Source organism: Pezoporus occidentalis, unplaced genomic scaffold, assembly GCF_034315485.1.
Source record: "Pezoporus occidentalis ecotype Australia unplaced genomic scaffold, CSIRO_AGI_Poc_V1 ctg118, whole genome shotgun sequence".
Taxonomy (NCBI): Eukaryota; Metazoa; Chordata; class Aves; order Psittaciformes; family Psittacidae; genus Pezoporus; species Pezoporus occidentalis.
Window position 1 is genome coordinate 3,951,633 of NW_026912972.1, and position 26,181 is coordinate 3,977,813.

Genomic DNA, 26,181 nt, shown 5'->3' on the forward strand with positions numbered 1-26,181 from the left:
GCAAGCTTGTGTTCTGATCTGACGTTGTGGAGAAGTGGACAGACACAAGGTATTTGGTAGGAGATGAAGTTAAGAGGCAGATAAGGAAAGCACTGAGAATGTTATGCAAATCTTATTGTTATAAAAAGCTGCTTATTTTCAGGGTTCTGCCTTTAAAAACCACTCTTTCTTCTGCCATGAAGAAACACTTTCCAAGTACAGAATGACAAAACAGATGTGTTAAGCTGGATGTGAAAAAAGTGAAACTATTTTCTTAGAGGGGAGGGGAAAAAATCATCTTCTTTCCTTTTTTCTCCACTACAGACACTGCACAGCCTTGAACTGGAAGCTTTACGTCTAAGCTTAAATAACATGCATACCTCTCAGCTTGAGCTTACACAGTCTAACTTTAGAAAAGAAAAGGAAACTGCCCTGGTGGAACTCCGGGAGATGCTCAATGATAAGCGTGCTCAAGAGGTAGCAATTCTGCAGAGCCGCCATCAGCTGGAGTGGGAGAAGATTAGAGAACAGTGTCTGAAGGAAAAAGAAGACCTAATGACAAAGCATCAGCAAGAACTAGGTATTAGAATTTGGGAATAATGGACCAGACATTGAAACCCCATCAGTATTTGTCTTCCTCCACAGGTTCCTGTCTTGGTGTAGAGCTGGCACATTAATACATTAATATGAATGTAACCACTTAAGAGTTCTTGAATGTAGAGGCTGAGAAGGAGAACTCTGAATCACATGGTGGAAGAGTCTGGGTGGGGAGTTGTGGATATTGTTGGGTGGGGAGTTGTGGATATTGTTAGCTGGGGGACTAGAGGAAAGAAATTTCTCCTCAAGGAGGCTATGAGGCCATGTCCCAACTAACCTGGGTGCTGGGACACTGTCTTGTCGCTTAGATGATACTTCTTTCTCTTCTGGACCATTAGCTGGGTAGCTGGCATCAACTCTTGAATTTTCAATTCCCACTGGAACACTTGAAATAAGGTTGCATGCTAAGGCAATGATACTTAAAAGCTGTGAGAAGGTGACTGACGGGCCCTTTCAGGGTTCCTGCAGACCAAGATGGGTGCTGAACAAGAAGCTGGAATCAATACGGGGAGGAGCTGGGAAGGAAGAAGCCATTGGTGTCAGTGATAATAGCAGTGATCAGATAATAGCATCTGTCTTGCAGTCTGTTTCTTAGGCATTCTTAGAAGAAATATGAAGAGTTTCCTTCTTGCTGCTGCCTGGGACTCTTTTGCTGTGTCTCTGGAGATAGAGATGATTCAAACACTTCGGAGTGATGTACACTGAAATGCTAGCATCTAAAATGACACTGATAGGCATTTGATTGTATATCTTTAGGATTAGAGGTATGGGTTTGGATAGAACCTGCTACCTTACCCTGTTGCATGCCTGCACCTGGGTTTGATGCAGGAAATGGTAATCTCACCCATATTTCTACTTATCATTTAATCATAACATTTAATGTAAATTTATTAATTAGTATTTTATTTCACAGTTGATCAGAGAAAGAAAATAGAATTGGAAATGGAAGAGAAACATACCCAGGCATTAGAGGTACAAATTCTGTTCTTCATACAAGAAAAAGTTAAACTCCTTTCAGTAAACTAGAGGTGGTAGAAGTCCTGTGTTTGCTACATATTTATTGTAGAGGACAAATAAATGGAGGAGAAAAGTACTCATTTACTGAGTGTGTTTGCTTTAATAATGCAAATCTTCCTCTCTTAGACTCTCAAAAGAGATTGGGATTTGGAGTCTGATATGCATTTAAAAAACATGGTTGAAGAGCTATCTGGAAAACATCAGACAGAAATGGTGGAACTACAGAAAACTCTGGAGGTGGAATTAGAAAAAGTCAAAGCAGAGCTGGGTCATCTTTCTCTGGAGAATGAACAGTCTAAAAGTAAGTGCCATGGTGTAGGAAGCAGTTGTATTTATTGAACAATGGCAAAGCTAGCTAAGTGTTTTTAGAACCTGCATAAAAAACAAATGCAAGCTATATCTGTGTACTCAAAAACTGAGTCAATGGCATAAGACTCTTGAAAACTGGATGACACATGAACAGGGTGCCCAGAGAAGCTGTGGCTGCCCCATCCCTGGCAGTGTTCGAGGCCAGGTTGGATGGGGCTTAGAGCAACCTGCTCTAGTGGAAGGTGTCCCTGCCCATGGCAGGGGTTGGAACTGGATGAGCTTTAAGCTCCCTTCCAACACAAACAGTCTGTGGTTCTAAGTAAATGAAAAATTGTTTAGAGCATCGTTAGCTGTCTTGTGCTTTGATTTCTATATGGTATGAGATAGACTATGTTTTCCTTCAAGTGTATTAAAGGGAGGTACTGTTTTGCTTCCAGCTGAAAACCAGCTTTGGCAGTTAGTGAATTAACCAAAATTCTATTGGTTATTATCAATAGCAGCTGCTTCTAACAAAAAACCCACTAGGTTTGCTCTGGGACTAGTTACAGCTTAATGGAACAGTAGCTTTTTTAGACACTGTTCTGGAAGTAACTTTTTTATACTGTAACTGAGGTTTTCATTAACAGGTACATCTGTTTATGCCTTTTGCTGAGGTACAGATAGAACTAGGAACAGTTTGTGTAGGTCTCAGAATCTGACATGTTAAGATAGTGGCTGACTGCCGCAACAGTGTCAGATCTGCTATCAGTGATGGCATGAAAAGGAGATACTAGGTGCAGAATGCCAAGAAGTGAAGAGTGATAGTTACTCAGGTTGCCTAGCTTCTGAGGCGCTATTCAGGTGAGAGACATGGGAAATGAGGAATGTGCTCTAGGGAACCTTGCTTGAGCATGGAGGTTGGACTAGATGACCCCTGGTGGTCCCTTCCAACCTCAGCTATTCTGTGATTCTGTAATACTCTGTCTGGGTAAATGCAAATGCAGTATTAAGGGTGTTGGATGATGCTGGCAGGAGGCAGCAGGACCAGGTTTCAGAAGTGAAGCATAGCCTTTTTGGCCTGCCAAGGACTGGATGCTTTCAGTGTTTGGCTCACCTTTGGCTGCTGTGAGAACATGCTAGTTCTTCCCAGCCTGCACTAGCTTTACTGGATTTCCCTGAACCTCTATCATTAAAATCTGTTCTGTGAGGATAACATGGCATCCCTTGCAGCTCACTGGGGCTGACATGTGGTCACTTGATTGCAGATTCTTTCTGTGCAGGTCAAGATTTGTTGACCAGATGAGGTAGTAGCACATTTAGAAGATTCAGAGAATGCTCAGTGCTGAGGCAGAGCATACTTGGTGTGAACTTTCCTAGTCCTTCCTGTTCATCTCTTGGTCTTAGGAGAAATTCTTTGTTTGTTGGATCTGGAAGAAATGCTTGTTTCCCTTGACATGGGTTTCTAGTTCAGGATGTTTGTTTGTGTGAGCAGAGAGCAGATGCTCATCCCTCTAGCACTACTGTTGGTTATTTCTTGGCTAACAGCAGAGATGCAGAGACTTGGAAGTACTGTGTGGAGATGTTTGACTTTCAAATGCTTTACTCTTCAAGTATTTTGTGATTCCCTCTGAGCTACCATTTTAGTCTAGAGACGTGCATTTCTATTTCAGTTGCATAAAAGCTGTACAGGTTATTCAGTACCTGGAATGATGGTGTAACAGAACTCGCTTTTAATTTCAGTAAAATGTATAGAACTGGAGGAGCAGCACCAGTTAGCCATTACAGAATTACAACAGCAGCTGCAGGCTGAACATAACCAACTCCTAGAAAATATGAAGATGAAAAGCCAAGAAAAAGAAGAGAATCTTCAGAAAGAGGTAAAAAATAATAAACACTCATTTAGGGTGATTCTTTATAGCAAAACCTAGACAATATACATGCAGTTTTGGTGACTTGCTTGTTATTTAGGGATTGTATTGACGAACTAATACTCAACTCATGAAGCAGGCAAATACTCTGGGATTTTCCAGTAATTCAGAATCTTTTGAATGCAGTTGCCTTTGTGCCATTTGGTGCTGTTTCTTCATCTTTATTTATGTGCTTAATTTTCTGATTCTTGTGTTTCGTTTTTATATAACTACTGCTTTATTTTTGCCACTGCTGATAAACATAGCATTAAGAATAAATTTGTCTCTCTCAGAGGAGTGGGTCTAACAGTCAAGTGCTACTCCATATCTCTGATTGCCTGGATGAGTTGCTGAGATTACCACTAAGCATTTCTACCTATCACTGTAAGAACTGTCTGTTGCTTATCAAATAAGTAATTAGAATGAAATTGGTTTAAGAAGTTGAGGAGTTTTGGGTATTTAACATGTCTTCCATAGCTGGAGAAACTTCAGGTCATGCATGAAGAACTCAAGACTCGTTCGCAAGAAGAAGTCAGGCACCTTTGGTCTCAACTTGACAGTACCCGAGCAAATCGACAAGAGCTAAGTGGTAGGTTCAGAACTGATGCACTTTCTTTTTTCCCTCTTCTTCATATAGAAGTACACATTATAGACACAAAATACTTGTGCTCATGTACCAGAACACACAGGTAGGTCACAGTGTTCTGTTTCTGAAGTGAGCGGTGAGTCAGTGTCAGATGTGTAGTTGATTCTGCAGTGTCAAAAAGTATGGTGTTGCTATGGAGAAAAGCTCCCTCCTGTGGTTTTCCTTTCCCTTGCCCCTCTTTCATGCACACTGTCAAAATTGTTAGTGGAAACCAAACATTTTTCATTGCAATGTCAAATTAAGTATGATGTAGTTAAAAAAGGAGGAAAATGCTGGTCAGTGCAATCATATGCTCCTATTTGTATTCAGTATGGGAGCAGGTATGAATTAAATTGAGCAAACAATTGTAGGTAGGCAGTAAAGCTCACTGCTTAATTTATAGCTTCGAGTAGTTTATTGTGACTGTTTTATTTGGAGATAAGAGATGAATCTGCTTAAAAAAAGGCAGAAAGGCAGAAATATTTTAAAATGTGATTAGGTTGTATCTTGAGGTAGAAGTGGCTTTTTTTCCCCCTTTTGGTTTTGAGGCAAGTAAAATGCATTTTTCATTGACACTCAAAATGGAGATTTGTCATCTTTTGAAAGGCTACTAATTCTTCAATACAGAAAAGCCCTGGAATAAAGAGTTGTCTAATTTAAACCAAAAACATTCACGTGATACTTCTGAAATCAGAATGCATGACAGTGTTGTTTTCCTATAAGGCTAAAAATACCCTCCTTTTTCCATGATGATGCTTCTGTTTAAAAAATAAACATATACTCTAAAAGCAACAAAAGGAAAAACATTGTGCACAGCAGTTAAAGGTAATAGGTTTTATAGAGTCATAGAATGATTTGGGTTGGAAAGGACCTTAAGATTCATCTAGTTCCAGCCCCCTGCCTCACACTAGAATTAGTCTTATGTGTATCTGTATTAAGCTTATGAAAAAGTTTTAAAACGTGAGAGAAAATAATGGCTGGCTGAAATCTGACCATATGCATTATATATCTTAAGATTTTTGCTTCAAGATTTAAATGTATTAAACAAAACTTTATTGAACAGACTTTACCTTGACTTTTTCAGATCTGTTTTGATATTACAAAATTATAGCAGATACCACTTTATAGTATTTGCTGGAATTCTTATATTTCCTCTCTGTAGCCCTGATCTTTATTAACCTTTCAAATGTCTCTCCATGTTTCTAACTGCCCACATTCCCATTCTTTGGACCCTTTCTGTTTCTTCTTCATCTTGCTTGAGATGGTGAAGCCAGAATGCAAGTCCATGGTCCAGGTGAGGATATCTCTTTTGGCGTGTGAGATCTTAAAAGTGGTTTGTTTTCCTCTGCTTTTCTTCACTTGAGTGATCCTTTGGCAATGCATTTAGATTGATTTGGGGACTTGTGGTGGTGGCAGCTGGATCATAGGATCACTGCTCTGATGTACAAATGATATGCCAGTTCAAAACTGTTAAACACTTCTCAGGGTTACTATTGTGCTGGCAGACTTTACTGGTTAGGCAAAACCTACCCATGCCAGATTGGACTCCCCTTGCCTATCCCATTGGTGGTGTTATCAGTAACTGCTACAGTGAGCCTATGTGATGATTAAGCAGTATTGCAGGACTCTGCATGTTACTAGCCCAGACCTGAAACACAAGGAAATGAGGAGGTCTAACAGTTTTCTGGTAGTTTTGATTCTTGTCATGAGGATGGTTTCTCTGAATGCAGTGTAAATGAAGAACATAGGTTTACTGTCTTCTGAGGAGGTAACATTTTGTCTTTAGAAGTTTATTTTATTATGTAGCTTCTGGTATAACATTTTACCCCTGTCTCAACAATTAAAATACGGCTGAACTTCACATTATGATTTAGCCTAAAGATATGTGCTTCTGAGTGCTTTAGTTGGTTTTGCCTCCATTCCAGAGCTAAAAGAGCAGCTTCTGGCTCGTGCATCACAGGTGGAAGAAATAGAGCGTTTAAAACAAGAATTTGAACAACAGTGTCAGCAGAGAAAAAGTGAGCATGAAGCTGAATTGGAGCAACTGAGACTTTACTTTGAAAAGAAGCTAAAGGTTGCTGAAGAAAACTACAGAGAAGAATTGACTTTGCTGCATCAGAGACTGCAAGAGCTGAAGGACTATTCACTGTCAGAGTTGGAAATGAGTCAAGATCAAGCAGGGGACATCAGGTGACTATTCCTTTTCCCTTTATCTCATGTTGTGACAGCATTGCTTACATTATATTTTTAATACTAAAGATGATGTTAGCTTCTAAATATATTGGGATTGAGCATTAAGCAATCTGTAGTTAGAAACCCAGTGATGGAAGTCACGAGTGTTCATTCCTGAGCAGTTAGTTGCTTTGTGCCTACTTCCAGTGCATCGTAAATCAGCAAATTCACTTAATTTGTGACACATTCCAGTCTTAAACTTGAAACCTCTTTTCTCAGTTCTTCTGTCACAGTTTTTGAAGAGGCTGCTGAGAAAGAGAGAAAGGATACGCTTGTTCAACTAAATCAACAGCTGGAACGACATCAGGTAGGATTTTTGGTATAATAAAGTTCTACTGTTCATTACATGACCTATATGAAAATTGATGTCAGATGTTAATTTGAGACATTTTTGAGACAGGCTTAATTATTTTTGACAATTATATTGTAAATTATCAGTTCTCAGCCTAGCAGAACAGATGAAACAGTGTTCTGTGATTTTATGCCCTTTGTTTGGGTTATCCTGTAAGCCTAGTAAGGAGCTTATCAAGGCTTTTCTACACAAGTGCAGAGCTTATGGTGTTTCTCTTCTCTATAGCTTCTGTGGTAGTTGTGCCTTCTATTGCTGCCTGTTCCCTTCAAATGCAGTTGCTAATTTGGTCCCTCTTCTATTTACACACCTATTTTTATGTACCTCATTGTAATTTAAGAACTTCTTTGCTCAACTTACTTGAAGTGAACTGAGTGTTTCAAAAAGGATTTTTCCTTTTGGTTTTAGTTTTAGATTTTTCTTTTCAAAATTAATTATACAGTTAATGTATTTTATTTTTAGTAAGGGAATGACAAGGAGAAAAGGCATCCCCAGGACAACATGAGCTCCATTTTATTAGTAAATCACACAAAAAAATACATGAGTTATGAGGAATGTACACATCATACCTGTTTTCTTGCTGATATTTGATTACCTAGCTGAGTATGAAGCTGCATTCATAATAGATGGTTATTTTAAGTTCTGTGGTGTACACAAAGGGCTCTCTTAATTGCTGAAAGTCAATAGTTTTTCTACCCAGATGTATGTGGGACTTCCCCCTCTATTATACACTCAAACAGCTCCTGAAACTCAGAACTGCCTTGTGGCATGGTTCCAAAGCATATCTATCTTGAGGGGCTCTGCTGCTCTAGCAGCAGATGGAGCAGCAGGAACAGAGCAAAGCCAGCAGGTTTTTTGGAAACCAGATACATGCCTGTTGAGCAGGTGCTTTATATTGCTGCTGTCACTGAAAGATACTTGGCATGGTTTCTTCAAAGCTGAAGATGTCTTTCTCTAACCCATTTCTTGTGTAGGAAGAACTTGCCTGTTTGCAAGTACAACTTAAAGAACAACACAGGTGTGAATTAGATTCCTTAAGATCTTCCCTTGCACTTCAATATAAAGAGGACCTAATGAAAATGAAAATGGATCTGTCAGACAAATATAGAACAGAAATTGAGGAAATGAAAAGAAAGCATTGCTTAGAACTTGAGCAGCTCCGTGCCCAGCTTTCAGAAGAACATTTAAAAGGTAAGATGATCTGACAGACTGGGAAGCAAAATAGTAAGCTGCTTGCGGCACTTATATTTTCCTTTAAATAGGCTTTTCAGTTTTTGATTTGTTATTATCTTCCATAAACTATAGGGAACGTGTGTTAAGCCCTGGCATCCAGCACTTTGCTTTTTGACTTTGGAAGCACAACTCAACATGCCCATAAAAGATATGGTTACCTGAAACTGGTTATTGTGTAGTAAAATGTACTGCAGCTGCGGAGCTGATCAGGTTTTCCTTCTTGATGCCTGGGAGGGCACTGTCAATTCCTGAATTGATATGTATTTGAGAATTTCTTAGTCTTGTCTGTCAGTTACGTTAAATGCCTCCTCTGTTTGTGTGAAATAGGCCAGTTCCATAGAGTACACCCACTTCTATGTTCCATACCTCTTTTGCCTGTGTTTCGAGGGTTTGACAGTGCTCTGCTCATTTAATGTTAATATTTCCTTTTTCTCCTGTGTTTTCCACTAGTTGGCAGATGTATTAGGATGAAGTTTTTGAACACAGAGGAAAGTATTTCGAAGGAGCAAAATTTGTAATAGGTTTTGTTTACTGTGGAGTTCAGGTTAAAGTTCCTTTTAAGACTAAATTTAATGAGACTTCCTTATGTGATCATAGGTTAATATCATTGCCTAACCATTGCTGCTTTTCTTGGAATTATAATTTATAGAAATATACCACCTTGTATTGAGTCAGTGTGAAATGCATATATTGAGGTGCAGGTTAAGCTATCATGGCAGTTGTTGTATCTGCAATGTTGGAGCATAGTATGACTTTATAATCCATACTTTACAGTTAGCTATATAACATGCAGCTATAGCTATATTCCACCGTATATTGGTTAGAAGGATCAATATGACTTAACATCTGCAGTTATATTTCTTTCTTATTTTTCTTTTATTTTTAATACTAGACAGGTATATAAAAAGTGCTTAAAATGTTTAGAGATTTCTCCCATCTGCCTTTCTTGGGAAATGCCTTATGTAAAAAGCATGTGCAGAAGAGGAGATAAAGCTTGTATGAATCTGCCATTGCATTTCCCAAAAGAAAGTCAGGTCCTGTGGCTGTTGCTGGAGGAGGGAGGTGGATACTGATACATTTCAAAGGTGACGATAAAGTGCAACAAGGTACAAAATCATCTTGATAAGGGGCTCTTGTTGATCTCAAGTTAATATGGCTGCTGATAAACTGCGCAGCTGACAACATCAGCTTTATTTCTGTGCATTAATAAAACCTATTAAAATAAAAGGAGTTCCAGAACATCATTTTATTGTTTTGTTTTCTTTTTGCTTTTCAGAAATCACCAAACTGCACCTACGGAGTGCTCAAGATGCAGCACGTCAGGTTGAAATGGAGGTGGCTGAGCGAGTATCTGTGCTGGAGGAAGAGCACAAAGCTAAGCTCTCCCTTCTCAACTCTGAGAAACAGCGTATTGCAGAGCTTCTGGAAGAAATAGAGCACTTAAAGGAGGAGATCGCTAAACAAAAACATTCCTCTGTGCAGAATGAAAAGCACCTGAAAGAGGAAATGGAAAAGGTAACATGTATTACAGTAATGTTTAGCAGAGAGTTGGGCAAGCTCAGATCTGTTGGGAAGACCAAGGGAGATAGAAGCAGTACTTATCTTTAAAAGTGCATAGTTAGTGATCATAGCTTCAGCTTTAAATGGACTTGCATGGGTACACACAAATATTGGAATACAAAAGGTCCTCATCCTGAACGTCTCCCTGCAGCGCATCCCTGTCCTGGTGCAAAAGTAATATGGTACAGTTGCGTTACGGAGCTGTTCAGCCTTGGAGAAGGCTATGTGGAGACCTCATAGCAGCCTTCCAGTATCTGAATGGGGGCTCTAGGGATGCTGGGGAGGGACTCTTTAATGTGACAGGACAAGGGGTAACGGGTTAAAACTTAAACAGGGGCAGTTTACATTGGATATAAGGAAGAAATTCTTTACTGTAAGGTGGGGAGGCACTGGAATAGGTTGCCCAGGGAGGTTGTGAATGCTCCATCCCTGGCATTGTTCAAGGCCAGGTTGGACGAAGCTTTGGGTGAAGTGGTTTAGTGTGAGGTGCCCCTGCCCATGGCAGGGGGGTTGGAACTAGATGATCTTAAGGTCCTTTCCAACCCTAACTATTCTATGATTCTATGTCATGTGGTAATGGAGAATTCAGCAGAAAGCACAGAGGCAGATGGAAAATATTCTCTGCTGAACAGGTCCTCTCTGAGAAATTTCTGTCTTTGAAGCAAATAACCAGAAGTAACTTTTCATGGCATTTTTGGAGGGAAGAATTGAGAACTGGACAAGAGACTTCTGCTTTGGCTTTGCTTAGGTGTAGCTGTTAGAATTTGTAGGTAAAGAGAATCCTGTCTGGCACCTCAGAATCATAGACTTCTTCAGGTTGGAAAAGACCTTTGAGTTCATCAAACCCAACTGTTCACTGCCAGCACTACTGCTAAAACATGTGTAGACATGGCACTTAGAGACATCTTTTAAATACCTGCAGGGATGATGTCTCCACCACTGCCCTGGGCAGCCTATTCCAGTACTTGACACTCTCTGGGGGTAGGAATTGCTCCTAATATCCAGTCTAAACCTCCCCAGCACAGCCTGAGGCCATTCCCTCTTGTTACTTGGGAGAAGAGACCAACCCTTGCGTCCTTACAAACCTTCTCTTTTACCTGTTAAGTCAGCTGTCCCATCTGAGGATAACCTTAGCTCAGATGTTAATTCTTTGCTTAATTTGTTCTAGTATTTGAATACTTGAGAGAATTAGATGGGTGAAGCTCTTATTTCTCAAGTCCTCTTTTCCTTCCTTTTTAACGAGAGAGAATGAGCATCCTTTTGTAGACTTAAAATCTGGTGGAGAAGGCCAGAGAAAACAGTTACAGACTGGAGAGGACATGGAGACTCACCTGAAGCTTCCAGTAGTGAAGCCTTCAGTATTAATAGTTACTTCTACCGCCTCTTGTTTGTGGCACTGCTGGCTGGATAAAAGATAGGTGTATGCAGAATGTGGTGTCTGAAATGAGCCTGGCCCACATGCTGATCCTCTGTCTGGAAATCCATGTTTTGCTTGCCGTCTGATGTCTATCTCTCAGAAGCAGGGTGAACCAGTTTCCTCTATTGTTTCTCCAGTGAAACCCAGCAAAATCATCATGGATTGTGTGTTAATCAAAATCCTTGGGGTTTTTGCCTTTTCTGCCTCATCATTTAGGTTGTAGTATAAATGAATGCTTATTTGTTCAAAATGAACTTTCCAAGTGAAAACAGAAGAGTGGACTTCACACCGATGTGATCTGTTACTGCTTTTACAGTCCTGTGTGATATTACTAGCCTTTAATTTTTTCTTAAGAGATGATTTTGTTGTTTTCTTAGCTTACTATTTGTTTGTTTACCAGCTCAGTGTATTTTTAGAGACTTTTTCTGCCTTTTGTCACTTGAACAGTCTTTCGGTGCTTTGGCTTCTGTTTTTATGCTATGAATTTTTTATACTGCTTTTAATGCTACATGAGAGAACTGTCCTGGTGATGGACTTGGATACTGCATATAAAGTATCTGGAGCTGGAACACGAAGGGAGATGAGAGGTTTAAAAGAGGTTTTTAATCAAGCCCAAAGGGGGCCAACAAGAAACCTGGAGAGGGGCTTTGGACAAAGGCCCATAGGGACAGGACAAGGGGAATGGCTTTAACCTGCCAGAGGGGAGATTGAGATGAGCTCTTAGGCAGAAGCTCTTCCCTGTGAGGATGCTGAGGCGCTGGCACAGGGTGCCCAGAGAAGCTGTGGCTGCCCCGTCCATGGCAGTGTTCAAGGCCAGGTTGGACACAGGGGCTTCCACTACTTGCTCTAGTGGAAGGTGTCCTTGCCTGTGGCAGGGGTTGGAGCTGGATGAGCTTTAAGGTCCTTTCCAAACCAAACAAGTCTGTGATTCTGTGGTTTTTTTAAGTTGAACTCCTGAAATGAAGGTAAGTGGCCCCAGGGGAAAAGAACACGGAGTATCTTATTAATTCTAGGATTTTGCCTTAATTTTTTCTTCCTTACCCCAGTTAATTCTTAATAATGCATTGAATTAAAATAGCTATGAATTGACATTTCAGCCTTACTTTTATCTGGAAGTAAACAGTATTTTATTTCACTGCAAGAATTGAATCTCTCCAAGACCTTAAATGCCTGAGAATGTTCATTTTGCACTTGTCAGTTTGGTTTTGGTATTTTATGCAAAACTGTGTTCACAGATAAAACATGAAATGGCTGAGGATCACAAGAATAAATTAAGAGAAGCCAGAGAAGAAGTCCAGAAGATAGAGACTATGTACAAAGAAAAGGAGAACAAATGGAAATGTGAAAGTGAGGACCAGAGGATCCAAGCAGAGGAGAAATTATCACTGTTGCGTATAGAACTGCAGAACAGAGGCGAATGTGAGAAGCAGAAGTTACAAAAGGAGTTTGAACTTCGTGAAGCTGAAATGAATCAACTTCAAGATCACCAAGCTGCCAGAATTCTGGAATTGGAGAAACTGGTAAAAGAGCAGCAAAACAACTTGCAGCAGCTAGAGGACAGCCTTGCAAGTGCACAGGCTGTGCAGAAAGCTCAGGAGCAGTATGATGCTGACCTGCAGGCAGCCAAAACACTTATGGCAAAAGAAATGGAAAAGGCCACACTTTGTCTGCAGGAAGAATGTGCGCTGAAACTTATGGAAGCACAAACCAAGTAAGTCCCAAGTGTTTGAGCACTCTTCACTTGCCAGTTCAGTCATTGTTATTGCTGCTCTTATTTTAGATGTAAGGTAGTGATGTAAGTTGGTCACTTGATGGCATCAGCTAACTTCATGTATGTAGAGCTCACTCCAAAGTAACAGTAATGCCGTCCATTGCAGTTTACAGCTTTGCTTCATGTAAATGCATTGAATCTATTCTAACAAATCAAATAAAGTGTGGTCAAGTTATGTTTGTTGCAGTTAAGAATACAACATACAGCTGAAAACCAGCTTTAGAGGAAGTGTTACAGGACATGGAAGTGGAAACATTCTCAGTTTTTTTAAGTGTTTTCAGTCAATTCAAATGTATTTAAGCAAGCTGGTGAATGAAGCTTGTGTTAACCACTGAATGCTGAGGTTGATGGGCTGAATATGATATACTGCAGCTCTGGTTAAACAGGAAAGCTGTAACTGCTCTTTTTCTTCCCCTTCCTGTACCCGTTGTTTTAAGTGTGTTAAAGGAAATACTCAAATAACTGCATGTTTGTATTTGCATGCATTGCTTCAAATTTATCCCTTCTTTCCTCCCTAAACAGATGCTCACAGAATGAGATTAGGGAAATAATTACAGTAAGGAAACACTAAAAGTAGAAATTCAGCCTTTAAATAGCCCATCTCTTTTCGATTATTGGTGCCTCTATCCAAAAAATACTACACTTGATGATTACAGTAAATTGCAGCATCTCTGGTACTAAATCTTCTGCATCAAGCTTTAGGCAGACCTCAGAGAGCTGAAATGAGTTTGGAGGAGCCCCCAGGTATCCCACCTCCTCTTCCAGAGTGGTTTTATGTCTCAGTCTTAACCACATGTTTTTGGGTATGATTCTTATCACAGTTGGTTTACTTACAGATAACACATTTGTGGTGTAGACAATGTGTATGCTATATACCAGATGCTCTCATATGGCAGTATTCTCTCAGGGAGAGTGAACAATGTTTGTATGTTGCTCTCTATTAGTAATTTAATAGAGGTGCCATTCTACCTAGTAGTAAACAGATACTAGCAAGTGATACTGCATAAACCTTCAATTATGTGGCTATGAAATCATTGTGGCTTGCTTTGAATTTGTTGTGTTTGAAACACAAAGTCAAATTTGTGGAGGCTAAGCAAGGTCTTCTTATTTTTCTTTGGGTTTTATTTTTAGTTCGTCTTAAAACCAAAGCAAGCAATGCCTTTTTGACACTATTCTCTTAACTTTCTTGGAAATAATCTAGGTTTATGGAGGAACACAAAGCCATGACTCAGAAATTCACAACTGAGCAAGAGATTCTTCTGCAAGAGCTGAAAAAGAAACACGTCGATGAACTGGAACTCCAAAATGAGCAGTTACAGGAGAAGCATAAGCAGCAAATTTTGTCTCTTACAGCTGAGTTTCACACAAAGCACCAAGCTGAAATTGAGGCACTTAAATCTACACTAGAAAGTAAACAGCAGATCCAGCTTGAAGCTTGTATTGCTGAACTACAGGCAAAGCACCAGGCACAAATTGATGAGCTGGAGGTGAAACACTTATCAAACCTGGATTCCTTAGAGTCATCCTACCTGTCTGAAATTCAGAATATTAGAGATGAGCACAGTCAGGCCCTTGAGAAGCTACAGCTGCAGCACACAGAACAGCTCCATGAAAAGGATAAAATGGGTCAAGCACGCTTGGATCAGGAGGTACAGATGTTGAAATTAAAGCATGCTGAAGAACTTGAGCTTTCCCAAAATAAGTTGAAAATTGAGTTAGCTACCCTTCATATGGAAAAACTTAAAGCCGTGGCTGTTGAAACAGAAGCAGCTCATAAGGTGAGTCAGGAAGAAAACTTGGCATAGAAGGTAAAATTTCATGGTACATGGTGTGGGATGCCCTTTTCCCTTGTTCTTGGGGTGTATTTTGACAATCTCCTGCTAACACTCATGTGTGGCCTTATTGTGAGCTGAAATAGGAAACTGAAGCTGAAAATTAAGTCCGTCTGTTGCTCCCCTCCCTGAATGCCCAGACTAATGAGTTTTCTGTGTGGAAAAGGTACAAATTAGGTAAATATTTTTAACATAGTTCAGATTGGAGGGTCTCTCTATTTGGTGTTTCAGAGCTTCTCTGCCTGATAGAGTAATTCTTCAGAAGTGATTAGGACAAAGTAAATGCAATTCTGTAGGTTAAGCTTCATCTCTAGGACTCTAAAGATCCTCCCCAGTGGCACAGTATCAAAGGGAAGACTAGAAGAAGGGTATCTCTAAAGGTTCCAGTTAGGGTTTTGGGAGCAGGTTGTTGGTGAGTAGATCTTGGGTGGAGGTTTCAGCTCTTTTGAGAGTTCAGATGGGTGAGAGATGATGCCAAGACTTTTCCAAGTCAAAGAGGTAAGAAGGCTTAGCTCACTGCTAAAACTTCAGAGCCTTCCAGAGAGAAGTGTTCTGTTTTTCAAGCACTGTCACTATGCCCACTTCTCAAACTTCTGATTCTACGTTTGTTTCTGTCGCCACAAAGGCTAAGAGGATGTCCTTTGTGGGGAAAGGTGTGCATTTTTCTTCTGTCCTATCTATGCTAACTAATCTTAAATCTGCTTTTTAATTCTTCTTGAGTGTAAAGAACTTCAAAAAGATAAAATTGAAGATTGTGCTGAGGGGGAGTGATGCCATGGATAGAGGAGTAAGTAGGGGAGTCTAAAATTTCTGCTAGATAGGAAAAATAAAGTAATTTCAATGATACAGGGAAGTTCAGGTTAGATACAAGGAAGAAGCTTTTCCCTGGGAGGGTGCTGAGGTGCTGGCAGAGGGTGCCCAGAGAAGCTGTGGCTGCCCTATCCCTGGCAGTGTTCAAGGCCAGGATGGACACAGGGGCTTGGAGCACCCTGCTCTAGTGGAAGGTGTCCCTGCCTGTGGCAGGGAGTTGGAACCAGATGAGCTTTAAGGTCCTTTCCAACCCACACCATTCTGTGATTCTATGTATATGCCTGCTCATCATTCATGAGGCAGTATTTTTCCTGTTTGCTTAAGCTTTGATACAGCATGACATGTGCGGGTTATAAAAATATTTGTACTTCATTCTTTTTCTCCCCTTTTAAAATTAATGCTTGCACAGGATGAATTGAACACAGCTCTTCAAAATCAAAGAAGGTTGCTGGAAGAGGAGAAACGTCTGGCCCTGGATATATTACGTGAAGAAGTGTTGAATATGGAGGACAAGCACAGAAAAGCCCTCCAAGAGCTTCAGGATCTTCATGAGACAGAAATGAAGAAGCATAAGGAAGAATACTCCAGAGAGCTGGAAAAAGAATTGGGGAAACTAAAAGCACAGCATGAGCATGAGGAAAAGGTCAGAGTGTTGCTAGTACCTAAACCCAAAAATAATCCAATGTTTATCATAAAGTAAAAGCATTTTTATTAACCTTAGAAGTAAGGTGGTATATCCAGATGCTTTTTTGGATGGTTTTGCTTTAACAAAAGGGGAGAAGGACTTGGGGGTGCTGGCTGATGAGAAAATGAACATGAGCCGGCAGTGTGCGCTTGCAGCCCAGAAAGCCAACCGTATCCTGGGCCGCATTAAAAGGAGCGTGACCAGCAGGTCGAAGGAGGTGATCCTGCTCCTCTACTCTGCTCTCGTGAGACCTCACCTGGAGTATTGTGTGCAGTTCTGGTGTCCTCAACATAAAAAGGACATGGAACTGTTGGAACAAGTCCAGAGAAGGGCCACGAGGATGATCAGGGGACTGGAGCACTTCCTGTATGAAGAGAGGCTGAGGAAGTTGGGGCTGTTCAGCCTGGAGAAGAGAAGGCTGCGTGGAGACCTCATAGCAGCCTTCCAGTATCTGAAGGGGGGCTGTAGGGATGCTGGAGAGGGACTCTTCATTAGAGACTGTAGTAACATGACAAGGGGTAACGGGTTAAAACTTACACAGAGGAAGTTTAGGTTGGATATAAGAAGGAAATTCTTTCCTGTTAGGGTGGTGAGGCACTGGAATGAGTTGCCCAGGGAGGTTGTGAATGCTCCATCCCTGGCAGTGTTCAAGGCCAGGTTGGACGAGGCCTTGGGTGATAATAATTTAGCGTAGGGTGTCCCTGCCCACGGCAGGGGGTTGGAACTAGATGATCTTAAGGTCCTTTCCAACCCTAACGATTCTATGATTCTATGATTCTAACAGTGCCAATAGATAAGTCAAAGTTAGCATTTTTAAGCCTTACTTTATCTAAAAGAATTTAAGACAATTTAAGTTTTTACATGTAGGTCCCTGTTTGCAGTGCTCTCTTTATTGGAGTGGGGGCTGCTTTCTTTTGAGTTCCTGCTGTGTATTTAATTCAACATTTGAAAGCTGCCATTTTGATAGAAAACTAATAGGTAACAATTTAGCTCATCAACCATTTGTGGAAAGTAACTGCTCACTTCAGGCCTTTGTAAATAACCTTTGCTAACATTGATTTCTTCTTTTGTTAGAGATAAAATTATAGTAGGTAATACTTTCCCATGTATGTTTTCTCAGTGAGGGCTGGAAATCTTTCTAGTTGTCCTTAAAGCTTTACCATTTCTTCTTGTTGGAAATGTGTAAGCTTGATTGTTTTCTTTCATCTTGAAGGCTAAAAACTGGATCATCTACACTAAGTTATCTTTAAACAATGAAATGGAAGAAGTCTTTTATACTGTCTGACTTGTGTTGGTGCAAGCAGCCACAAGTGATAAAGACTTCACTTTTCTATATTATATATATACTCTCTATTCTGGTGGCTACAGTGACTTTTCTTAGAGAGGATAGTAGCAAAAAAAAACAAAACAAAGTAACAGAAAACCCTTAAATCTTTCTCTGGTATTTTTGATTAACTTTGTATCTCATAGGATAACTGCATTAAATATAGCTATGTAATGTTTAATCTCATTTGAGCAAGAGAAATCACATCTCAACAAAATACATTCTCCCTGTATTTTTTCTCTGCCTTTTTCTTCCTTGTTTCTTTGAATTTCTCTTAGGGAAGTATCTGTTGGAAAGAACAAGTAGGGAATACTTTGTTAGTCTGACCTAAATGGTCTATGGATACAGGAGATACTTGGTATCTAATGCCTTGTTGCTTCTTAATTGTACATATCGACGTGCTTTTTTCTATAGTCAGCATGGTGATAGATAGCAACTGTGTGTGACCTTGAGGATTGGAGAGAGCTATTGTGAAAATACTCTGGTTGAGCTGGATGGTTTTGGTTTTAGCTTAATTATAACACTGTGGCTAAAATCTTTTCTGTTACTTATTTGTCTGCAGATGTATGCTTCTGCATCAGCATCTGAAGTAGAAACTGCACGAACAGCTCTTCTGGCTCAATTTGAGGAGGTAAAATTGAAGCAGCAGCTCCAGTTCCAGGAGGAGATTGAGCTGCTGAAGTGTCAGTCGGAGGTACTGCTGGAGCAGCAGATTGCACAGCTCAAGGTAGGGGCTGGTGGAACTGAACTTCAGAGTAGGCGCTGCTAAACTGGTGAACGTTTTTGTTCTTCAGCTGTATGACTCTACATTAGCAACCTGAGTTAGATTGTCTTGCCTCACAATGTTAGAACTAGAAAAGCAGCACTGGAAACACTGCAGTGTTTTGTAAGCAGTTATGGTATTTACTACAGGGTTACTACAACACTAATGGCATTTATTATGGCGTTGTCTTAAAATCCTGAATTGGATGTGAAGTGGTGTCCTTCAAACAAACTAAACAGTCTTTGCTCTAACCAGCATTCCTTGCGTACATTTGTTCAGTTTGTCATTTGAAACTTTTTCTTCTTATTGTCTGCATAAACTATGCCCTTGGCCTATCATCCCTTGTATACTGCACTTGTGTATATAAAGCCACGTTCAGTGTTATCTAAACTTTTACCAAGAGTGTGATGACAGTGAGCACTTTGTGCAGGAGATTTTTGTTTGTGGTTATTCTTCATTTCTGCGTTCTTGGGGTCATCATTTGAGTTCCAAACATGCATCTTGATAAGCATTTTTAAGATTCTGTCTTTGGCTTTGTGTGTGATGCGGTAATTGCCTATCATCTGAGCCTTGTGCAAATTTCCTTCAATTGGTTAGGTGACAAGACCATGTTACATTATTAAATTTATGCAGAAGGCACAACCTGTGTCAGAAGAGACAGAGAAACTTGCCAGCACACTAAGGTCAGTGCTTACATTCATCTCGGTGTTATCACTGTACTGAGCATGTGGTGAAAGCAACTTGTTGAGCACACATAACTTAGATGAAGTACCATCTCCTTATTTGCTGCTCCTTGAGAGATTTCAGCAGATCCTTACTGTTCCTGTCAGTGCTCCAACTTGAGGTGGGACTTTTCCTAACAGTTCCACAAACCTCTACAACTGGGTGCTGCAGATGGGCAGAAAGTCTCTCCTGTTTCCTGCCTCTGCTCCTCTCTGTATTCGTGGTCATTCTTTGACCTCTCTCTGTCTGGTGCAGCTGTCTTTTGAAACAGAGAACACAAGTATATCCTAAAAAGCTTCTGGAGATATATTTGACTTTTCTGTCCTCAGCTGAACCCCAGCCTTCAGTCCACAGAAGCCAGGACTAGACTGACTGCTACACATATACCCCCAAAGTCATTCCTGGTCTTCTCACTCTTGTGCTGTCTAGGCACCTAAATTAGCATTTGAGACACCAGAAACCTCTCTTCTTCTTGACATTTGGCCAGGGGTAATGCTACTGCTAGTACAGCTGTCTCTTGTGGCTTTTTTTGCCTTTGTTAACTTGGTGATGTGTGTTTAGTCCCAGAAGAGACTGACTGGATCTCTTTGCAATGGCAGGCTGAACTGAATCATGGTCTGATACAGGTTTTTGCAATGAGCCTTCCCCTGCCTATTTCCCTCATCTCATTTCTTCCATTGTCTTCATGCCAGCCATGCTTTCTTGCTTTCTTTGCCTCCCCTTGTAGATTTTAGATATTCAGAGTTCATTTTTACAGCCCAACATTCTCTTTTACTGGATGCACTGCTGCTGAGAAGACGAGGCAGGCAGTTTCAGAGTCCATGAGTTTATTGTACTGGTTGAGGAAGGTCCTTGTCCTCCTCTGTGTCTGTTCATTTGTATCTTGCTAACTGCTAAATACTCTGCTGTTTGACCTAATGTGAGGACTGGCTGAGTCTTCCACAAAGGATCCAGGACAGCTCGGGTGACTACAAATGTTCTGAAGTCTTACTTCATGCCCTGCAGAAAAACTGCTTTCTTGACTTATAAATGAAAATAGCAGCCATCTCCTTGGGGTGTATTAATGTTCATAGAGCAAATGGCTTGAGGGTTTTTATACCATGAACAAGAAGGCTCATTTCCCATTCTGGCATTGCAAAAACAATTACTAATTGGGGTAATTTTTAGCCTCTTCCCTGGGACGGGTTCCCAGGACCTTGTTTCACCTCCTGTATTTACTGGAGCAGGAGTGGGGGATATCTGATAATCCTTCCTTTAGAGTGCTTTGGAGCACTCTGAGGTGAGATACAATTGAAGAGCTTCCAGAGCATTTAGCTGTGTAAATCTACCTTGTAGATTTTCAGTTTGTTCTGGTAAATCATTGTTCCTATGTGGAACTCAGTACTATGAGTGTTGTACTACTTGAAATTGCTTCCAGTGGCTTCTGTCCATCTCTGTATTGACTTACCTATCTGTTGTCTGATCCTCATTGCTATCTCAGCAGTGTGAAATGACCTGACCACGTTCAAATAGTTCGTTTATCTACCTAATTACTTCTAAATCATCATTTCAGCATAATTTTGTTGATTGGAGGTCTTAACCACGTAAATTACTGCTAGTTAATATGAGAGGTAAGGCATGCACGTGGGTAAAGAAAAAGTAAGAGGGGGATTGTGAGGGTTTGGTTGTGGATTTTGGAGGTGGGTTTTTTGGTTTGTTTGGTATTTTTCTCTCTGTAAACCAAAGTATATTATGTGACTTATGTAGGAAGAATTTGAAGCTGAAAAAAAGGCATCACTGCATGACAAGGAGCAGATGTTGATTCAGGAGAGGGAGAAGGCCCAGGCTGCTCACAAGAAGGAGCAGGAGATGCTATCAGCCCAGCTGCAGGAAAATGCAGCAATAATTATCCAGGTGCGTGGAAAGGATTTTAAACCTAGACTTTAAATGTGCTTTTGTGGCTGTGTTTTAACACAGTGCTCTCATGTTTGTCAATATGTATGTAGAAGGACTGTTTGTCTTCTTGTGATTGCTAGTTGTCAGGTATGATGGACGCTGTCTCTTAGTTGTAGTGCTAGAGCAGTAAACATAGAAATTTAACTTGGGTATTGGCTTGAAAACTGGTCCAGCTATTTCGTAGAATCACATACTGGTTTGGCTTTAAAGGACCCTTAAAACTCACCCAGTTCTGCCCCCCCCCCCGGGCAAGGACACCTTCCACTAGAGCAGGTTACTCCTAGCCCCTGTGTTCAACCTGGCCTTGAACACTGCCAGGGCTGGGGCAGCCACAGCTTCTCTGGGCACCCTGTGCCAGCGCCTCAGCACCCTCACAGGGAAGAGCTTCTGCCTAAGAGCTCATCTCGGTCTCCCCTGTTCTGGCAGGTTAAAGCCGTTCCCCTTGTCCTGTCCCTACAGGCCCCTGTCCAAAGCCCCGCTCCAGGTTTCCTGTATCCCCTTTAGGCACTGGAGCTGCTCTGAGGTCTCCCCTTGAGGAGCCTTCTCTTGTCCAGGCTGAACCAGCCCAGCTCTCTCAGTCTGGCTCCAGAGCAGAGCTGCTCCAGCCCTCTCAGCATCTCCATGGCCTCCTCTGGACTCACTCCAACAGCTCCACATCCCTCTTGTGCTGTTGCCCCAGAGCTGGATCAGGACTGCAGGAAGGGTCTCCCCAGAGCACATCAGAGGGAGAGAATACCCTCCCTGAGCTGCTGCTTATGCTTTGGGGCTGCAGCCCAGCACATGGGGGGTTCTGGGCTCAGGTGCTCACTGAAGCCAGGTTATGGGGAGCTTCTTCTCACCCAACACCCCCATTTCTCAGGGGGATTAACACTACCTGCAGAAGGTTGGATGTTTGCCTTTTTGTTGTCAATGTATTGATGCCACTGTATCTATCAGTTTTTTGTTAAGAAAATAGTGCTCTAGCAGCTTTTGTTAGACCAACTGAGCTATAGTTTGGAGTAAGTAAGACAGGCAAATGGGAAGTTTGGATCCACAAATGACAAAGAGAATATTGTTTGCCAAACAAGCGGAAATTTTATGTCTCCTGTAAAGCAAATGAATCTCGGATACCTAAAAGAGAAGAACAGCTTGAAAAGGGTTCTGCTTTACTCAGGAAGTTTAGAAATGTTAATGTTTTTCTCCAAGATTAAAATTATAGCTTTAAGTTTTCAAAACGGAAGGTAAAGAAAACATTCATGTCTTCACTCACAGTTCAGGAAGTTCTGACCAAAATGTAAGTTTGATATATTAAACTTCTGTTAGGCCTATATGTTTAATGATAAAAACTGGGAAAAAGTGCATTATTGTTTGCTGCTGTTTCTGCAGGATTTGGTGAGGGGTAAGAAGGTTGGTATGGGAGTAGAATGCTATTCTTTGCATGCAGTTTTCTCCCAGACAGATATTTGGACTGATTTATTGGCGTACTTATGAGACACAGTTTCTAACAAAATAGTACGGATTCTTTGGCATCTGAATCTGGTAGTCAGAGGTGGGTATGTACAATACATATATGTATTTTAATATATATTTCTAATTGGTTAAAGGTGGGTGTCATCAGGAATAAATATGAGGAGAGAAAACATATTTATAGAAACTTGTTTCAGGCAGAGCTCAGAGCAAAGAAAGCTGGCACTGATGATACTGGATCAAGTTACTGCTTGGGTTTGTGTGCTACAGTGTCAAAATTTATGCTAGGACATTGCTTAGTGTCTTTGAGGCATAGCAATGAAAACAAGAGCAAACTGAAGTTTAACACAAAGTTTTTACAAGCTTTTTGCATTGTCTGGGTCTGAATACAAGGGAGGCAGCTCCCTGAGGAAAAATTAATGTCAGAAATGGAGAACTGAAAACCAGACCATTCTTTTTTACTCTTTCTGCTATCCTTCATTTCAAATAACTTAAGGGACGACGACTCTGTGGATATATCCAAGGTGATGAAGGGTAAGATCATTGGGTGAAGTTTAGGCAAAATGATCAGCTTTGTTGCATTGTTGCTGTGTTTCCACAGCTGGAAAGGAAAGTGGAGCTTTTAAACCATGGAATGGAGGAGACCAACTCTGAACTGGAGACACTCCTTGAGCGGCGGGATAGAGAAAACCTAGAAGGAGGGAATTTGGTAGCCATGTTGAGATCTGATATTCAGCAATCCAAAGAGGAAAGGTTTGTTCATCTTGGGTTACCTAATGCTTAGTGATTGGTTGTTCTGTTTGCTTGTTTTCTCACTTTTCATAAAGAAATCAGTAACTATGCAAAATTAAGCCAGCTCAAATGAATAGCGCAGGATGCTGATATATTGGTTTCAGTTGCAAGCTTTTTGGTATGTGTGGTTTTGGGGTCGTTTTTTTGTTTGATTGTGTTGCTTTAAGTTACCAAGCTATCTTGATATGGAAAGTCAGATTTATAATTTGTTTTCCTTGTTTCCTTGTGGTCTGATGGAGACCTTGATGTTTTGGGGTTTCCACTGTCCGTTTTCTTGGAAAAAGCTAGGAAATGGAAAAGGCCTCTTGGTCACTGAAACCTTTCAGTGCAGTGGGGATTGGTTTGATATGGCATTGGAATGTGTGGGTTAGAGAAGCTATCGTGCTGAATAAGCTTCTTAACACTAAAATGTGTTCCTAACTGTGATTTTCGTTGTCTACTCTGCCAGAACACCCCTAGTTACTGGGATGTCACAGAAACTATAGTAGTAGATGTGTTCTCCCTACTGGTGCTTCCACAGATAATGGAAGCCTGAGATGCTTGTGATTGCAGTATGATCTCTCCATCTACCTGTGGAGAAGACAAAGGGGTTTTGCTCTGTGGAAGTGGCCTTGGTTTTTGAGTCACCTAAATCGTCTTCACTGATAAGTCCCAACTTGTGGCCATTTTAGACTGTCAGTTTTTCAGTAAGTTCAGTGTCTTAAATCATGTGCGTGCAGTTTTTGAAGTGTTCAGTATCTTTTGTTCTAGGAAAAAACTGCAGGAATCTTACCAGCATGTTTTGAAATTGCTTATGGAGTTGGTGAAGGCCACAGTAGCCGTTGAGGACCTTATCAGTAGCAAGATTGGTCTTTGCCTTGATGATAGTGTGTCTTTTGGAGATTCTAGAGAAAGTCACAGTATTATGGAAGAAATGGGATTCATGCAGTATTTCAAAGCCAAAGAAAGGCATCACCTAGAGAAAGGTGAGTACAAATCTGCATAACTGAATGTAATCAGTTCACTTCGTTGAAAAATGCCTTTTCATTTCCTTTTATATTGCTGAGGTTTAGAAAGGGGATATCTCTTGTTGCAGTTTTCTGTGTCTCTGTCAAAGTTGCTCCACACTGTGTCTGTCAGTATTCTTTCATTTTAATTCTTTTCATAGTGCAACTTAGTAGTTGTACTATTTTAGTTTATGTTGCTGGAAAAGGCTGAATAGATGATGGAGCAGGAAAGAGGAACTTAATGAACACAGAGGTTCAAGCCCTGATGTATAGCACAATAATTCCAAATGTTGGTTTTTCAGCCCTGAGTGACTGATGTGTACAAGTTTTCACCTTGTTTAGTCCTGAGGCTGTATTACAATGTCACTGTCTGACAGTTGTTATCTGAGTGGCCAGTTCTGTGTCATTATTTTGTGGTTTAAAATAGCTTGCGTGTCTCCAGTCGATGAGCTGCTTGATGAAACTCTCACAGAAGACAACCAGCTGTCTGCAGTGACTGATGAGGGGTCTGAATTGAGCCAATACTTATGTGAAAGTGTTTTTGCAAAGCCAGAATTGGCATGTGAAAATGAAGAGATGATACTGAAAACTTGCCGCCGTTTGCACACCGCAGTGGAGAGACTTCTGGAACTGGTTACAGAATCAACTAAACAAGTAAAACTTTTGAATCTACATAGATGTATAATTACACCAAAAATGTGAATTCTCTATCTGTAGAACTGGCTACTAAAAAGAAGTAGAGTTTGTCTGAATACATGACAAGTTATGAATATAGGGAGGTGTGTACGTTCCCTGCTTCTTACAGTGAAGGTTTTGCTCTTATTATCTATATAAATGAGACTTCAACTTCTTTTTCTCTTCTAGCAGATCCTAAGGAAGGCTGTAAGTTAGTTGCTTAAGTAGATTTAAACTAGGATTTTAGATGCATTTGGTAACTTCAGGAGACCAAGAGTCAAGTGGTTTTGAGGGGGTTTCATTGCATTTCACATCAATACTTCCTCAACATTGCTAAGTAGGTTCAAGAAAGCTTAGTCCATGTGAAAGTGTTTAGGAAATATGCAGCAAGCAAACATCCTTGTAATTATATACTGTGCTAAAAGGAACTGGACTCTCTCGTGAAAGGATTTGAGTATTTCCATACTGAGTTTTGCCGTGTCTAGGCATTCAGCTTTGGGAAGAGAAATTGTAAATCTGAGGTAGATGCCAGAGTACTGTGTACATTTAGAGCACCAAACGTAGTGCAACAGTAATTAATGTGTTGAGTAAGGAAGCCCCTAACTTAAGAAAAAAAGTGAAGGGAAATTCATTTTCTTCTCAGGTATTTTGTGCAACCTAGAGATAAGCATCTATGTGAGATGCATACTCACCATCTTAAAAAATCCCTCCTAGAATGAGGTGATTCAACTTGTACTCTTGGGTACTGGTGCTGGTACTAGTTCCACTAGTATGGAACTAACTTGTGGTTAAAGCTCTTGCCCAAGCCGTGGAAGATACAGATTTTAGGTCACCTCACCAGCTGCATTCAAGCATACTGTGCTGACATTTGTGAAATCCTGGTTATCTCAAACTTCTCTCCACCAGGATAAGCTAAATACAAACTAAATGGGAACAGGGCTGCTCTAGTTGAACTTGAGACATTGCACATAGAATCACAGAATAGTTAGGGTTGGAAAGGTCCTTAATATCATCTAATTCCAGCCCCCCTGCCATGGGCAGGGACACCTCACACTAAACCATCTCACCCAATGCTCTGTCCAACCTGGACATGAGCACCCCTAGGGATGGAGCATTGACAGCTTCCTTGGGCAACCCATTCCAGTGCCTCACCAACCTTACAGTAAAGAACTTCTTCCTTATATCCAGTGTAAACTCCCCCTGTTTAAGTTTGAACCAGTTACCCCTTGTTCTAT

General features: G+C 40.7%; 1 protein-coding gene across 6 annotated transcripts in view; it reads left to right on the forward strand.

Annotated features, from left to right (window-relative positions):
- PCNT (pericentrin) overlaps positions 1-26,181 on the forward strand; it is an 89,007-nt gene that overhangs the window by 17,616 nt on the left and 45,210 nt on the right. For 3 of the 6 annotated variants that reach the window (XM_062602861.1, XM_062602878.1, XM_062602903.1), the window contains exons 7-24: positions 304-559; positions 1,490-1,548; positions 1,720-1,894; positions 3,622-3,758; positions 4,266-4,377; positions 5,675-5,707; positions 6,339-6,603; positions 6,865-6,952; positions 7,969-8,185; positions 9,504-9,742; positions 12,440-12,915; positions 14,177-14,753; positions 16,027-16,260; positions 18,189-18,353; positions 20,859-21,005; positions 23,095-23,246; positions 24,036-24,250; positions 24,699-24,925. In XM_062602861.1, the coding sequence (XP_062458845.1) occupies positions 304-559; positions 1,490-1,548; positions 1,720-1,894; positions 3,622-3,758; positions 4,266-4,377; positions 5,675-5,707; positions 6,339-6,603; positions 6,865-6,952; positions 7,969-8,185; positions 9,504-9,742; positions 12,440-12,915; positions 14,177-14,753; positions 16,027-16,260; positions 18,189-18,353; positions 20,859-21,005; positions 23,095-23,246; positions 24,036-24,250; positions 24,699-24,925 (3,774 nt within the window). The remainder of the gene's footprint in view (positions 1-303; positions 560-1,489; positions 1,549-1,719; positions 1,895-3,621; positions 3,759-4,265; positions 4,378-5,674; positions 5,708-6,338; positions 6,604-6,864; positions 6,953-7,968; positions 8,186-9,503; positions 9,743-12,439; positions 12,916-14,176; positions 14,754-16,026; positions 16,261-18,188; positions 18,354-20,858; positions 21,006-23,094; positions 23,247-24,035; positions 24,251-24,698; positions 24,926-26,181) is intronic. The other 3 variants (XM_062602886.1, XM_062602870.1, XM_062602895.1) reach the window with 3 other exon arrangements.